The sequence below is a fragment of the Wolffia australiana genome, chromosome 4, assembly GCF_029677425.1.
Source record: "Wolffia australiana isolate 7733 chromosome 4, ASM2967742v1".
Lineage (NCBI taxonomy): Eukaryota > Viridiplantae > Streptophyta > Magnoliopsida > Alismatales > Araceae > Wolffia > Wolffia australiana.
Genome location: NC_135838.1, coordinates 1,367,663 through 1,382,911, shown reverse-complemented (window position 1 = coordinate 1,382,911; position 15,249 = coordinate 1,367,663). Strand labels below are relative to the sequence as shown.

At 38.3% G+C, this 15,249-nt stretch overlaps 1 protein-coding gene across 3 annotated transcripts; it reads left to right on the top strand.

Moving 5' to 3' along the window:
* The first annotated feature begins 10,774 nt into the window (after positions 1-10,774).
* On the top strand, positions 10,775-14,985 carry LOC144702734 (YTH domain-containing protein ECT2-like). Of its 3 annotated transcripts, none has more exons than XM_078574752.1 (9): positions 10,775-11,043; positions 11,299-11,375; positions 11,451-11,598; positions 11,742-11,791; positions 11,987-12,487; positions 12,860-13,405; positions 13,484-13,696; positions 13,792-13,938; positions 14,685-14,985. In XM_078574752.1, exons 1-9 carry the CDS (start codon positions 11,016-11,018, stop codon positions 14,841-14,843), a joined length of 1,869 nt encoding a protein of 622 aa, XP_078430878.1. In that variant the 5' UTR covers positions 10,775-11,015; the 3' UTR covers positions 14,844-14,985. The 3 variants fall into 3 exon arrangements, with proteins under 3 accessions (XP_078430878.1, XP_078430879.1, XP_078430877.1); XM_078574753.1 differs by having other exon boundaries at positions 11,448-11,598; positions 12,875-13,405; XM_078574751.1 differs by having other exon boundaries at positions 10,776-11,043; positions 11,448-11,598.
* The last annotated feature ends 264 nt before the right edge of the window (positions 14,986-15,249 follow it).

Sequence of the window (15,249 nt, the reverse complement as noted above, 5' to 3'; positions counted from 1 at the left end):
TTTGGAGTTGTTAGTTATTTGCTGCTTAAGTCTCTTACAATCATCTGTCGCTAGTCATTAGTCTCTTACAGTCGTCAGTCTCCTGTCATTTTATTGTCATTAGCTGTCTGAACTCTCAACTTCCACAGGCCAAGAGGATGCATGGAAATGCTACGTGGCTGCTCCCATCCTCCATGGCAGTGAATGCTGGGCCCCACCAGGCCCCGTCTGTTTAAATTCTGTGGACCTATGGGGTCCTGTAGTAGGCCCAATAATACTCCTTGCCCGATGATACTTCGTCTCTTGCCGTCATCTGTCATCTTACAGTCGTTAGATATTGGTCATCTTACCGTCACTAGTGACCCATCCCTTACAGTCATCTGACATCTTGTAGTTATTAGTAATATGCTTCTTGATGGCATCAGTCATTCAACATCTTAAAGACATATGTAATTAGCCATCCGTCATCTTATAGTCGCTAGACATCTGTCTCTTACAGTCATCAGTCATCCGTCATTCTATAGGCATTAGCAGTATGCCTCTTAATGGCACATGTTATTAGGCATTCGTCATCTTACAGTCATTGTTCATTTGTCGTATTATAGTCACTAGTCATCCATCTCTTATGGTTATCAGTCATCTGTCATCCTATGGCCATTAGTTATATGTCTCTTAATGGCATCAGTCATTAGCCTTTTGTCGTCTTACAGTCACGAGTCATATGTCTCTTATAGTCATTAGTCATACGTCATATTATAGTCACCTGTCATATGTCCCTTACAATCATCAGTCATTTGTCATCCAATAGTGATTAGATATATGCCTCTTAATTGCATTAGTCATTTGTCATCTTACAATCACTGGTCATCCAACTCTTACAGTCATATGTTATCCTATATTCATTAGTTATATGCCTCTTAATGGCATTAGGGGTTAGTCAGTCATCATCTTACAGTCATTGGCCGTCCATCTCTTAAAATCATCTGTCATCTTGTGGTCACTGGTCATCCCTATTGTACAGTCATCTATCATCGGTCATTAGTCATATGCTGTCTTAAAAACAATAGTAGTGTGTTTACCAGCATCAGTCATTACAGTCCTTAGTCTCATGTCTCTTGTTTGTCATCAGCTCATCATAAATTATCCATCTCTCGTCTTACGTTCATTAGGCATATGTCTCTTACAAATGCCAGTCAATCATCATTAGTCATTTGTCTGACTTCCAGTTATTAGTCATCTATCATCTTTTAGTCTTTAGTCATCTATCTATTACCAGAATCAGTAATTAGTCATTTGTCAGATTATATCCATTAGCTATTGGTCTCTTAGCAGTATCAAGCAGCCTTCCCAACCTTCAAACACAAAACTGGATGAAAGCTTTTGTGTCAATTGTTCAGTTCCATTCCATCATCAAGAATCTACGATCCACTACAAGTTTTTAAAGTATTTGTGATGGATTGATGATCTAAATGGTGTTCCATCCTCTAACTTTGTCTTATTCCATTGTTTGTTGTTTGTCCCAAACATTAGCGTGAGAACCTCAATCAGTATGACATGTGTACGACAAAGACTACATCAATGGTTTCGTTAGTGTGAGGGTTCTCGTGATGGCATCGAGATAGCACTAAGGTGCCATTCAGCACGGAGGTGTGTCACCTCGTGACAAGCTTTAGATTGGTGCTTCACATTAGCGATATCATGTTATAAATTCTGATGGTGTGGAAATTCTACATGCTCTAATTAGTGGGAGTGACCAACTTTACGTAGCGCACACACTGAGACAACAACCATGCTTTGGTTTTAGTGTGCTATGGATGTACCACACTAGCCTCAGACATGCAGATGCATAGACCTGGTCATCGATGATTACTTATGAAGGGTCTATGTTGGTCTTGCATTAAGAACATGAAAACTAGGAGGTGACAATGCTGAGAAGATACCCCTTGTGGCTAGAACTCCATCCTATACTTGTTACATTGTACATATTAGATCTAGAGTAACACATGGCGCGTCGGGGGTGTTTAGGAGTCGGGGGGTGGTGCACCTTGGCAGGATGAATGTGAGGTGGGGCAGTCTAATAAGATTGGAGTTGCTACTTCAGCCCAAGATCAGGGGAGGAAATATGATCACAATGTTTAACGCATTATTGTACAATCTAATGCAAGTGTCATTATTAGACATTGTTAACCTCTTGTCGAGTGCAGTAATCCCTAAAAAACTTTCTCGGCCAATATTAATTATTCTATCTTGGGCTGACCTTATTATAACTACAATTATATGCCTAGTGGCTTTTGATGTAGTGGTGGAGGTGGTGGAAATATAGTGGCCAGCAAGCCAATCACACATTCCATATCTTATTAGACATTAACTATAGAACATGTGATACTTGTGATGAAGTCCAAGGATGTGTGGTCTGACTTAGTGAATAATTATCAAATCATAATACAAAAAATCATTAGTTTTTAAGCATGTGTTATAAACATTCGTATCAGTGTGTACTAAAAAGGACAGTATCTATAAAGAATAGAACTGTCTAGTCTCACTCATATGGATATTGGGTGAATATTCGGTGTTATTTAGCTAAAGATTTCACTGAAATTGTTAGTGTGAATAAATTAATGTTATAACACCATCTCTTGATCATGTTGATTCACGTGTTGTGTAAGTGATCCAAAGACATGAGACACCAAATATGTATCGTGGGTGTACAGTTGTGCTTTGACTATGAATTATGAGCCTGTATTCATGGCACACCAAATAATATTAGCTTGGGTGCAGCGTGAAGTTAAAAAATATGATAAAGAGGTCAAGATTGGACAATGTGCCCTCGATATAGTAGACAATTCAATGAAGATGATGCGATGAAGTCGGTGATTGAGTTAGTACAACCTCAGAGAAGAATTCTCTAACGATTTATGAATGCACCAATACTAGGATGACCGATCGGGTTTGACATAACCATACGCTAAGTTATCTTTGGAGCATTGAACAGACGAGGGACTAAACATACTCGACGATCGATGAATATGAATATGTTGACATGTATAATTATTTTGGACGGGAAATTAGGGTTATTTTGCCATTGGAGTTATTAACTAGAGTGGCTCATGGGCTAGTAGGTTCATACGCTAATGATTTTCTAGAGACGGAAAGACATACCTAAGCTATTGGAGTAATAAGAAAAATAGTATAAACCCCTACAAAAAATTCACCCATAAACTTTTCAGGTGGTCATCCCTTTTATCTCATCCCCTTCGCTCCTCTCCACTCACGATACCATTAATGAGCATTAACGGGGATTTTCAAGACAAATGAGGGTATTGGCATGCCGAGAATCACATGGATTCATTTGGAGGTTGGTGACATGAACAAATCAACACATATCACTAGAGGGACCAAGAAATCGTGGAGCCAAACCATGCGCGTGTGATTTGATCATCAACTTTTATCTCCTTACTTTTCTATTTTTTATTTATTAACGTTCTAATCAATGTCAGTGCCTTTAGAACAACAATATTGGCCCTTGAAAGTTCATTAGTGTGACACTTTGATATGAGAGAACCCCTCCCCACATTCCAAAAGGGTCACGTGTGGGATGAGATTGGGTTGGCACAACAAACCTTAGTTCTAGTGATATTTACAAGTCCAATAGGGCAAGTTGGTGGGTTGGGTCTACTATAGAATAAGTCTATCCTCCAAGGTCTGTGTTAGACTGATAAAAAGGAAACACTATTTTTTTGGTATTTTATGTAGATTTGAAGAAAGATGTAGTGAAACTTATAGATTCGGTTGCCTATATTGGGATTTTTTTTTTCTGGAGCTTGTAGGCTGAGAAAACTATGATCGCACCTATTAATTTCTCCCTTATTAAGTCCCATGCGCATCTCCTCCTTGACCCAAAATGCTCCAAGTATGCACTTCATATGATCTTGAAAACAATCAACCTTTATGATCAAATATATAGCTAATGCTCCAAGTAGACAACGAGTAAAATGGATAGAGAATATTATTGTGTGAATGAATAATTGGGAAATGATGGTATGACTCTTTGTTATCGTTATTGAAACCAGAATTAACTATTCGTCACTTTTTTACGATCTGAGTTCACTTTCAAAAAGGCTTAACTCTCATACTTAGCGAGGAAGGGTCTTTCCACATAGAACATTTTTCCCATAGTTTTAGGGGTCCTTCAACATACAATTCTTTGTAAATTTATGATGTGTTTTATCAGATTGTGTTGTAGGGGAATGGCCATGGACGTAGTGGAACTTGATAAAAGTGTAACGATATTATTGAAATTTGAAGTAAGTTTGAAATGTCAATCATACAATCAAAATCAAGGGTTCAAATAGAGAAAATGTGAGTATGTGAGATAAAGAAAATAAGTGTGAAATAATAAAAAAAGTGCACCTACTGAAAAAATCACCAATGAAAAAATTAGAACATCTTTACAATCCATCAAAAAAGTAAGTTATGTGAATTATGTTAGTATGGTGTATCAACATTATAAGTTAAACAAAACTCGGATTTAATATATTCAATAAAGGGAATAAAATGGAACGCATGGATTCAACCAATGAAGGGATCATGAATACAATAGAAACACATGAGCGTGACAAGAGAATCTCACACTCTACATCTTGATGAATAGTCATTACTGCAATATGTAATGTAATACACGTATGATGCTTATAGAGGAGTCCTTCATACGGATCATTTGCACAAGTAAATTATCATCAGATCGCACTGTGATGATCTTTATATTCTTAAAAATGTTATGTACAGTCATATCTGAATGATACTCGAGTAGTACATCCATATATCTCAATAGAATGGCCCTCTATAGCATTTGCTCGCACAAGTGTGGCTAATCCTATTGCCACTAGTGTGGAGATACGATGATAGCGAACGCTCTTTAGGGAAAGAGTTTATTGAATTGATCTCTATGAATCCTTGAATGTCATAATGCCTAACTCTAACCAGGTTGATTTATGTCATGGGTTTGTAAGTCCTTCTTAGACTCATACACCGAAGACACCTTCTTGATGGACATTGTACTTTGAATATGGCCTACAAGTTTCTTACAATATTACAAACCATTATATCTCAGAGGCAACAAGTCTTCGAATGTGACTGATTATCCCAGACAGGATCCTTTTATATCAGTGGAGATTTAAAACTATGGTAAACCAGAGATCATGGTAAAATGTATTATTCAAGGCTACTTATAATTTCCTTGCACATGCATTGCTTGTAAGAAACAAATCCGCAAGAAGCAATTATTTGTTTTTAAATGAATTTTCATATTTTTTATATTTAAATCTAATTAAATGAATTATATTAGTGTAAATTAATTTTAAAAATTACAAAGAGGATCAAATAATATCCTATTTATCCTAGTTTGTTCAAAATTTATAATAAAAAATTAGGAATTTTTGTGGAAATTTCTTACAATAATTATAATAAAATACGTCAACTGGCGTTTTGTTAACATTGTTGATGGGAGATTTTTTGTGAGAGTGTGTGTTGTTGGTGAGTGGATCGGAGTTATTTTATCGTTTCTTAATATGGTTTATATGGTGGTGGATATATGTTGGTAAGCGGTGGAGGGGGACTGGTGATATATATGTAGTGTCATTTGTAATGAGAGAGATGGAGGCAGATACGCAGTGACTGACAATAGATTTGATGGCGGTATACATGATGGTGAAAACATATGCCATCCTTGACAATGATAATCAAAGAAAAAATAATTTGAGACATGAGTCTGCAAATAAAAAGCATGCTAACCTTGCCATCACCATGTGACGACAATAATTTGTTCTTAAAATGCAAGAATTTATCTGATTGAGATCTTGAATGGACAAATCACTCTGATAGTCCTAATTAGGAAAACAATCCAAGGTGCTTTTTTACACTGTCGGGAAGTGTATCTGTATATCAAACACCGCCAGTGGAAATATAAGAAAAATGGAAGTCCCATCAGATTTCGACCCAGAACTCCTTTTGGATTGTTAGACTTTGTGAATTGGTTTGAATAATATTGATTATTTATTTTTTATCTCTCCTCATAAAAAAGGTCCACATCAAGATTCATTCTTGTGTAGATGCTCCAATCAAGTACTGACATGTACCTTTGATTTATGCAATAAGTGTAATCAATTTCATCAAATTATATGAAAAAAATGCAGAGGCTAACTAGATTCTTCCACATATATTTTAAAAAATAAAAAGAGAAAATTATTGATGCAATCCTTATCCCTTTTGATTTGATGTTGTTAAACCAAATAGTGACATGCATACACACATCTAAAGAGGTAGGTGACATCTACTATCAGATTTTGGTTCTTTTTAATCTACAGTCGAGTGTTCTTTATTGTAACAATGTGTGTTGAATGAAACACAATAAATTGCCACAATATCTGATCATATTTTGGTCATTGATGCTCGCGTGATATTATGTGAAACTTGACTAACCACTAAGCATTACATGGGTAATATCATACCCTCTTTACTTGATGGCAATGGATTTGTGTACTACCCTATACTCGTTCCACCAATAATTGATCATAGTTTGAATGATTTAGACTGCGACATCTAGTAGAGCTGCAGAATAATTAAATTTAAATGTCCCAAAAAATATTAAAATGAGTCTAAAATGATATTTTGGACAGATAAAAATATTTTATTTGTGAATTAAACATCATAAAATCACATTAAATACAAAAAAAGAGAAAATCAGATAATAACTCCATAAACATGGTAATGCTACTAATAACAATGAAATAAATACACAACTTTGTATTTTAATGCATAAAATTACTTTTTTTCGAATTTGATGGCATAAAATCAGGTAACATTTTGTACCATCAAATCAAGAAAGTCATAATTCCATTCAAAAAATAAAAGATGTTATTTTAAGATTAAATAGCATGCATTTGTGATCCTTTGAATGAAAAATAACCATGTGAAATACATTAAATCTCTATTCAATAATGTCATTTGGTGTTATCAATGGACTCGAGAAAAAATATAATAAGATACAGTTAAGTACAAGGCCAGGGTAGTGGAAATATCATAGAAGGTATTGTCTGTGACTCGAAACACTCCATGCGGGAGTGCTCGCCCTCTCGCTTGACTGATGTCCCGCCACGCAAATCAACGAGGCCACCTGTTGACGACGTGAAGAGCTCCACACACTCCATACATCATCACTAATACGGGGGACCTGGCGAGATGTCGACACGAGCGCCCTTCTCCGAGCACCTCCCAGGTATCACTCGTGTACCTTTTTCTTTTCCTGCACATGGCGTGGACGAGCAGGATCCGAGTGTAATTGGAATTTTTATGCTCGCTCCACGCCTATAAACGCTTATAAATAATCCACTTCATATATAAAATCCCCCTAGGTTACGTCCAGGGCATGGCTGGATCGGTCTACAAGCACAACCGCAGGGTTGGACGTACCCGTCACCGTGTATTTTGCCAATTTTTTTTTTTAAAGACTCAAAACACATCCGTACAATCTAGAATGACCAACTAAGGTTTGACGGTGTATCATACTAGAAGCTATTTTGGATTCTCACACAAATGGCAAGTAATGCATAAAAAATATTAAACTATGATAAATGTTTCATGGGAGTATCATTATTAGTATACTCTAGAACACAAAGTATATCTTGTCACCCCACGGGTTGGAAACTCAACCTACGGTCAGTTTAATGGATACTTGATTAATTAGTATATAATATTAAATATTATACATTAGTATATAATTGTTTCCCTATTCTTGATTGATAATAATTACGGAATATAACTAACAAGAGGAAAAAGGGAATACCAAAACCATAACTTCTTTTTTGCCACAACAATCTCATTCATAAGGCCCAACACGTATTAATATGATATATTAGGGGTCCCTAAACTGAACTGCGAGTACACGTTTCCCCACGGGTGGCTCTTATGTGCCTTTTTTTGGGGGTGTTGCATGAACCTGCATCATTAATAAAATTATCCAACATAGGTCATTGGGATGTTAAATATTTTTCCCATTTACGTTCTCACATCGTTCACGTGTTCTAAGTGCATTGATGAACTAATATTTAATATTCAATACATTTATTTTCTCTTTTCCAAACAATGTTCCAACTTGAAAATAAAAAAACTTATTGTCATGGAGAAATAAACAGATGAATTATTATTATTTTTAATTCTATCAATCTTATTTCATGACTTAATCAACCCATCAGCTTCATATTTTAAAAAGAAGACCAAATTTAAACGAAATAACCTGGGAATTACTAATGAAGCCCAAATTACTGGGCTGATATTATGGAGTTTTATTCATATGCGTAGGTTACCAATATTATGGAATTTTATTCATACACGTAGGTCACCAATATTAAAAAAATTGTGGATATTCATTTAGTGTTATTCTGATTTTTGGATTTCAAAGTATTTTAAGGTTCTTTATATCGTCTAATTATTGAATACACTAAAATTATGAGTTGATAAAGATATATATATATATATATGATTTTATCGACATTAAATTCATGGATATATTAGTTTTTTAGTCATAATTTATATATTTATTTATTGTGTATAATAAAATTTTTATGGGAATTATTTAATATTTATATTCATATATTTTTGGCATTAACATGTGGCGCCATTCGACTAGATCAAATGGCAATAAATCATGAATGTTCACGTTGATTTACACACCTAATCATTGCACAAAGGTGCCACTATGGTGTCAGAAATCACAATCACATATCGCCCAATGATTGACTTATGCAAGTTAATCCACAGGCCGATTTCAATGCATTTTACTGAGATGGAACAAGCACGATACAGGTCTTCGGGTGTGCGATCAGTACGACTAGATCGGTCTACGAGCACCGACATGTGTTTTTGTCGGCAACAAAAAGCATGAAAACATTAGATGAAGATTAAACTAGTTCTAACCTAGGGAAACACTCAATTCAAACTCAAAAGAGCATATGCTCTAAGAAAACAATAAAATAATAGCTTAATTTTCCCCCCAAGGTGTCATAACTCAAAACTCACAAATAAATAACAAATGGCCGACTTTAATGCATTTACCGGGAAAGAACAAGCACGATATCAGCCTTGGGATGGGCGATCACTACGGTTGGGTCAGTCTAGTTGCACCGGGATTGTGTTTTTGCTAGTAACAAAAACACGAAAACATTAGACACAAATCGAAGTAGTTCTAGCCTTGGGAAATATCCAATTCAAACTTAAAAACAGAAGATGATCCAAGAAAACAATAAAATAAGAGTTAATTTTTTCCCCAGGATCATTGCTCATAAGTCATAACTCATGAAATGAATAAATAACATATGCTGATTTTAATGCATTTCACCGGGAAAGAACAATCATGATATTTTGGGTGTAGGATGGAGGATGATTATGGCTGGATCAATCTACGAGCACCTGCCCCCTGTTTTTGATGACAACAAAAATGCGAAAACATTAGACGAAGATTAAACTAGTTCTAAGCCAGGGAAGTATCCAATTCAAACTTAAAACACAAGATGATCCAACAAAACAAGAAAATAAGAGTTATAATATATATTTTTTCCCAGGGATCACTACTCATAACTCATAACTCATAACTAAATAAATAACAGATGACCAATTTTAATGCGTTTCACCGAGAAAGAACAATCATGATATTCAGTTAGGGCAGGCGATGACTACGGCTGGATAAATCTACAAGCATCGGGACTGTGTTTTTGCCAGCAACAAAAACACGAAAACATTAGATGAAGATTAAACTAGTTTTGACCTAGGGAAGTATTCAATTCAAACTCAAAACAGAAGATGATCCAACAAAACAAGAAAACAAGAAAATAAGGCTTCATAACTCACAAAATAAATAAATAAATGACAGAATAGCCGATTTTAATGCATTTCACCGGGAAAGAACAATCAAGATATCTGTCTTGTGGTAGGCGATCACTACAGCTGGATCGGTCTACGAGCACTGGGACGGTGTTTTTGCCAGTAACAAAAAACAATAGACAAAGATTAAACTAGTTCTAACATAGGGAAGTATCCAATTCAAACTTAAAAACAGAAGATGATCCAACAAAACAAGAAAACAAGAAAATAAGATTTCATAACTCAACTCATAAATAAATAAATAACAGAATAGCCGATTGTAAAGCATTTTATTGCGAAAGAACTAGCACGATATTGGCCATAGGATGTGTGATGATTACGGCTGGATAGGTCTAGGGGCACCGGGACCGTGTTTTTGTTGATAACAAAAACACGAAAACACTAGACGAAGATTAAACTAATTCCAACCTAGGGAAATATCCAATTCAAACTTAAAGACAGAAGATGATCCAACAAAACAAGGAACAAGAAAATAAGGGTTAATAACTGGTAACTCGTAAATAAATAAATAAATAACAGAATAGCCGATTTTAATGCATTTCACGGGGAAAGAACAAGCACGATATCGCCCTTGGGATAGGCGATGACTACGACTGAATTGGTCTACGAGCACCTGCACCATGTTTTTGCCGATAACAAAAACACGAAAACACTAGACGAAGATTAAACTAATTTTAGCACAAGGAAATATCCAATTCAAACTTAAAAACAGAAGATGATCCAACAAAACAATAAAACAAGAAAAATAAGGGTTCATAACTGGTAACTCGTAAATAAATAAATGATAGAATAGCCGATTTTAATGCATTTTACCGGGAAAGAACAAGCAAAGAACCGAGTCGGGTATTTGAATACGACTCTCTCTCACTCCCTCTCTTCTGTTTTCTTCCCCGCCCTTTTAGGGTTTTTCTCTCTCCTGGGTTTTGCCGCGCAGCCAGCTCCGGCGGCCCTCAAATCCCCCCTTGGATCGCCTTCATCGCCGTTTCTACCCAGTTTCAAGATCGCAGATCGGATCGCGCGGTTGATTCGCTCCCGGCGCTCGCTTTCTCTCCAAGTTTCGGCCCCGCGAGGAGGTTTTTATCGCCTTCTGTGGAGATCTTATCATGGCGACGTTGAATCCGGCCGCCGAACGTGAGAATCACTCGACTCTGTCCCCGATTTCGTCCATTTTTGATGTTTATTGCAATTTCGCGTTTTTTCGTTCGTTCGTCTTGGGGATTTCGCTGGAGTTTGATGCGGTTATATTCTTCTTTGTCGTGGTTCGCCGTGTTCTTGTCAGGTTATTCGTTTAATCTGATATAGGCGGGATAGGATTTGCCAAACTTTATTTTTGTTGTGGATTTCTTGTGTGGGCTTATGTGTTTGATTGGTCTTGTTGTGGAACAGAAGCCGCAGATTTGGTGCAGAAATTGTCGCTGGAAACGCAGGCGAAGAGCCATACTATACCAGAGGTTACCAAGAAGGTTAGCTCTCGGGTTATTGACTGAGATTTTGTTTAGAATCAATTCTGAGATTTTTTGGAAATCTTTTTTTAGCAGACCAACGGAACGGCAGAGCGCAATACCCTGACGAACACTAACGTTCCTTCCAACGAGCGATCAACGACGCCAATTCTGCAGGACTTTGTTGATCCCAGCCTCTACTATCTTTCTAGCGGATACGCATCTCAACCTTATTATTTTGGAAGTGAGTTATTTTGACTTTCATTGAAGTGGAAATCGGATTTTTGATTTTTACTAACTAGTTCCTTGCAATTAATGAAGGGACGTTGTACTGTTCTTGTTTTTACCCAGGTTTCTTACAACCCTTCCGTTAATTTATATTTTCAGCATACAATAACAAGTGGGAAGACTATTCTAGATACGCGAATCCCGACGAGGTACCTAAATCTTTCTGGTTTTTCTTAAACGCTAATGATATTTTTTGACAGAAAAAAGTCGTAAAAAATGAATATGGATTACAAGATGACCGCTTTGCTTTATAAACTCTTTAGCCTATGTATCTTACCTAGTAGGTTAAGTTGTTTACTCTATTTAAAAAAAATTATTTTGATTCTAAAATTTCAAAATAACAGGGTGTTTATGGGGATTATTACCCGGGCTATGGTTACGCCCCGTATGGAGCGTTTGCTCCTGGTTCTCCAGTGCCTGCAGCCGGGCCTGATGGTCAGATATATGGTCATCAGCAGTATCAATACCCGGGCCTATACTACGTGCCACCAACACCGACTTCATCAGCTTTGACTTCAACGACGCAACCGCCCTCGTCTCAGGCAGAAGTCCCGACATCGACCACGGCGAGCGAAGAAGCAGCCACTCCTCTAGATTCCACTAAGACAACTACTAAAGTTTCTGCCAATGATGTAGTTCCTGCTAAGCACAACCACCAGAAGCCATTGACAGGGTTTAATGGCCAGAGAGGCAGCGCTGCCGTGCCCGGCGGTATCCCTGCTGGCTACCCACCTGACCTGAGATACGCTTATGATGGGATGAGGTCGCCTATCCAATGGCTCGACGGCCCCACTTACCTCGATGGGCAACACAGACATGCCTCCAACAGCACTCTCTCTTCAGTGGTAAACTTTCAACCAGAAAGTGAAATCAAATTCTTTAAATCTATTGGTCTACCTTGCGTTTTAGGTATCCACTTATCATCTGTTTATCTAGCTATGTATCCATTCATCTATCGATCCGTCCATCCATGTATTCATTCGTTCATCTACTTAGTGTTTAATCTATTTCTCTATCTAGCATCCATGGTATCCATTTATCTAGCCATGTATCCATCCATCTATCGATCCATCCATGCGTGTATCTATCCATGCATCCGTCAATCCAGTTATTCATCCATCCATCTATTTAGCTAGTTTCCTATTTGTCCATCTATTTAGCATTTAATCTTTCTATTCATTCTAGTTGAAGCACTGGATTTGTCCTGGTTGATCCAGGGTTTGAACTCGCAGAGACCCGGCATCATGAGTAGGATGTACCCGAACAGCAGAATCTATGGCCAGTATGGAGGCGCCTACAGAGCTGGCTTTGCTTCTACTGGTTACGACTCGAGGGTCAACGGGCACGGGTGGTATGCCGTTGACCCAAAGTACAAGCCCCGAGGCCGAGGGGGCTTCTTCTCACCAGCCAGTGAGAGCAATGAGCTAGGCGAGCTCAACCGGGGGCCGCGCTCCGGTCAATTGAAGACCCAGAAGCCTGCTGTGTCAACAAAGACCCAGACAGCCTCCGGCACAGCCCCCGCCGAGACCGAGGAGGAATCGGCTCTGCTGCCCGAGAAGGAGCTTTACAACAAGGCAGACTTCCCCGATGATTATCCGGATGCCAAGTTCTTCGTCATCAAGTCATACAGCGAAGACGACGTCCACAAGAGCATCAAATACGGTGTCTGGGCGAGCACGGTCAACGGCAACAAGAAGCTCCATTCCGCTTATGTCGAGTCCAAGGAGAAGCCCGGTGGCTGCCCAGTCTTCCTCTTATTCTCGGTTCGCCCTTAACAAGATCGATCTCCTACGATTATCAAGGGGCAGTTTAGGAAAATCATGCGCTTGATTGTCTCTCAGGTGAACACAAGCGGCCAGTTTGTGGGCGTGGCGGAGATGGTGGGCCCAGTTGACTTTAACAAGACCGTTGACTACTGGCAGCAGGACAGGTGGACCGGCTGCTTCCCGGTGACGTGGCACATCGTGAAGGACGTTCCCAACAGTGTGCTCAAACACATCATCTTAGAGAACAACGATAATAAGCCTGTTACCAATAGCAGGGACACCCAAGAGGTGAGAACCCCCCCGGATTTTAATTTTATAGAGTAACATAATCTATTGATTATATTTTTAATTATGTGTTTCTTAAATATTATTGCGGGGTGCAGATCAAGCTGGAGCAAGGTCTTCAGATGCTGAAGCTGTTTAAGGAGCATGTGAGCAAGACGTCAATTTTGGATGATTTTCTGTTTTACGAGGTGCGACAGAAGACGATGCAGGAGAGAAGAGCCAAGCAGCAGCAGTTTCTGAAACAGGCAAAGACGCGTTTTTCCTCTCATCGTTTCTATTTAGATGGTTTCATCTTTTGGGGTTTCTTTCTCGTGTTCTCCGGAATATATACGTAATTAAAAAAATTGTTTAGACGGATTTCTCTTCTCGGTTTTCCTTTGCCTAGGATTGAATGGATTTACTCTTCTGGGTTTTCTTCTTGTCCAGAATTTTAATTGTTCCCTCGGGCTTTTCTCTCTAATGTTTAAATGGTTTTCGTTTTCTATGTAGGTTTTAGATGTTTCTCTTTTGACTTCTCTTTTTTCTCTTGGTTTTTAATGGTTTCCTCTTTCGGGTTCCCTTTCTATCTAGGATTTAAATGGTGCCCGTATCAGGTTTTTTCATTTTTCTCTAGGATTAAAACATTTTCTCTCTCTAGAAGTTTAACAGGTACCCTCCTTCCTGATTTTTCCTATCTCATAGATTTTAATGGTTTCCCGTCAGGGTTTTTCTCTCTTTCTCTCTAGGATTTAAATGGTTCTTCTTTGGGGATCTCTTCCTTTCCTTGGATTTGACCTTTCTTTTTTGTCTTGGAATTAAATGGTTTCCCTCTTCAGGGTTGTCTCTCTCTCTTCACAGTTCTCTTTTTCTCTCTAGAATTAAAGTGGTCTGCTCTTCTGGATTTCATTTAACTCTCCAGGAGATAAATGGTTTCTCCTTTCAGGAGTTTTCTCTCTCCCTGAAGCCTCCAATCTCTCTCTAGGATCTAACATGATTAAATTAAATTTCTCAGGTTAGCGCGCGGAGTAACTCTGTCGAAGAAAAGGGCGTGGACGATGCGGAGAAGAAGGCGGCGACCGACAAGACCGAAACAGCCGCGATCAACGGCGGAGATGAACAAAAGGCGGGTGAGAAGAAAGTGAATGCAAATGGGGTCGTCAGTAGCTGCTAAGATTGGCGTTTTTTTAAAAAATATTTTTGTCAGGTTTTTTTAGTGTTCTTGCGTTTTTCTTCGGTTTAGAGAGGCGGTCGGGGTTTAATTTCCTTGTCTTTCTTTTTTCTGTGGTATCAGATCTATGCCCGCCATTTTGTCACCCTCTTTTCTTTCTGTGTTCTCTCTCTAACTTGTTGCTTGGTTCTCTCTCTACAATCTCTCTAGACTTCTCTTTACCATGGCAGTGGAGAGGCTAACCCTGGCTCTATACCTGGTTATCTCTCTAACTTGGTGGTGGATAGGAAAGGGCACGGTCTGACTGAACTTCGGGCAGACCAGACCGAACCGGATTGTCGGTCAGCCATTTTGGGACTAACCTAACCGTTTGGCCCGGGTCCAGGGACTGTTCCTAAATAAATAATAA

What these genes read in the sequence shown, in the direction of transcription:
- LOC144702734 (XM_078574751.1), top strand. Translation starts at nt 11,016, where the DNA reads ATGGCGACGTTGAATCCGGCCGCCGAAC. An exon ending in GTTGAATCCGGCCGCCGAAC is followed by an intron (nt 11,044 to 11,298) that starts GTGAGAATCACT and finishes GTTGTGGAACAG; the next exon opens with AAGCCGCAGATTTGGTGCAG. An exon ending in AGCAGCAGTTTCTGAAACAG is followed by an intron (nt 13,939 to 14,684) that starts GCAAAGACGCGT and finishes TAAATTTCTCAG; the next exon opens with GTTAGCGCGCGGAGTAACTC.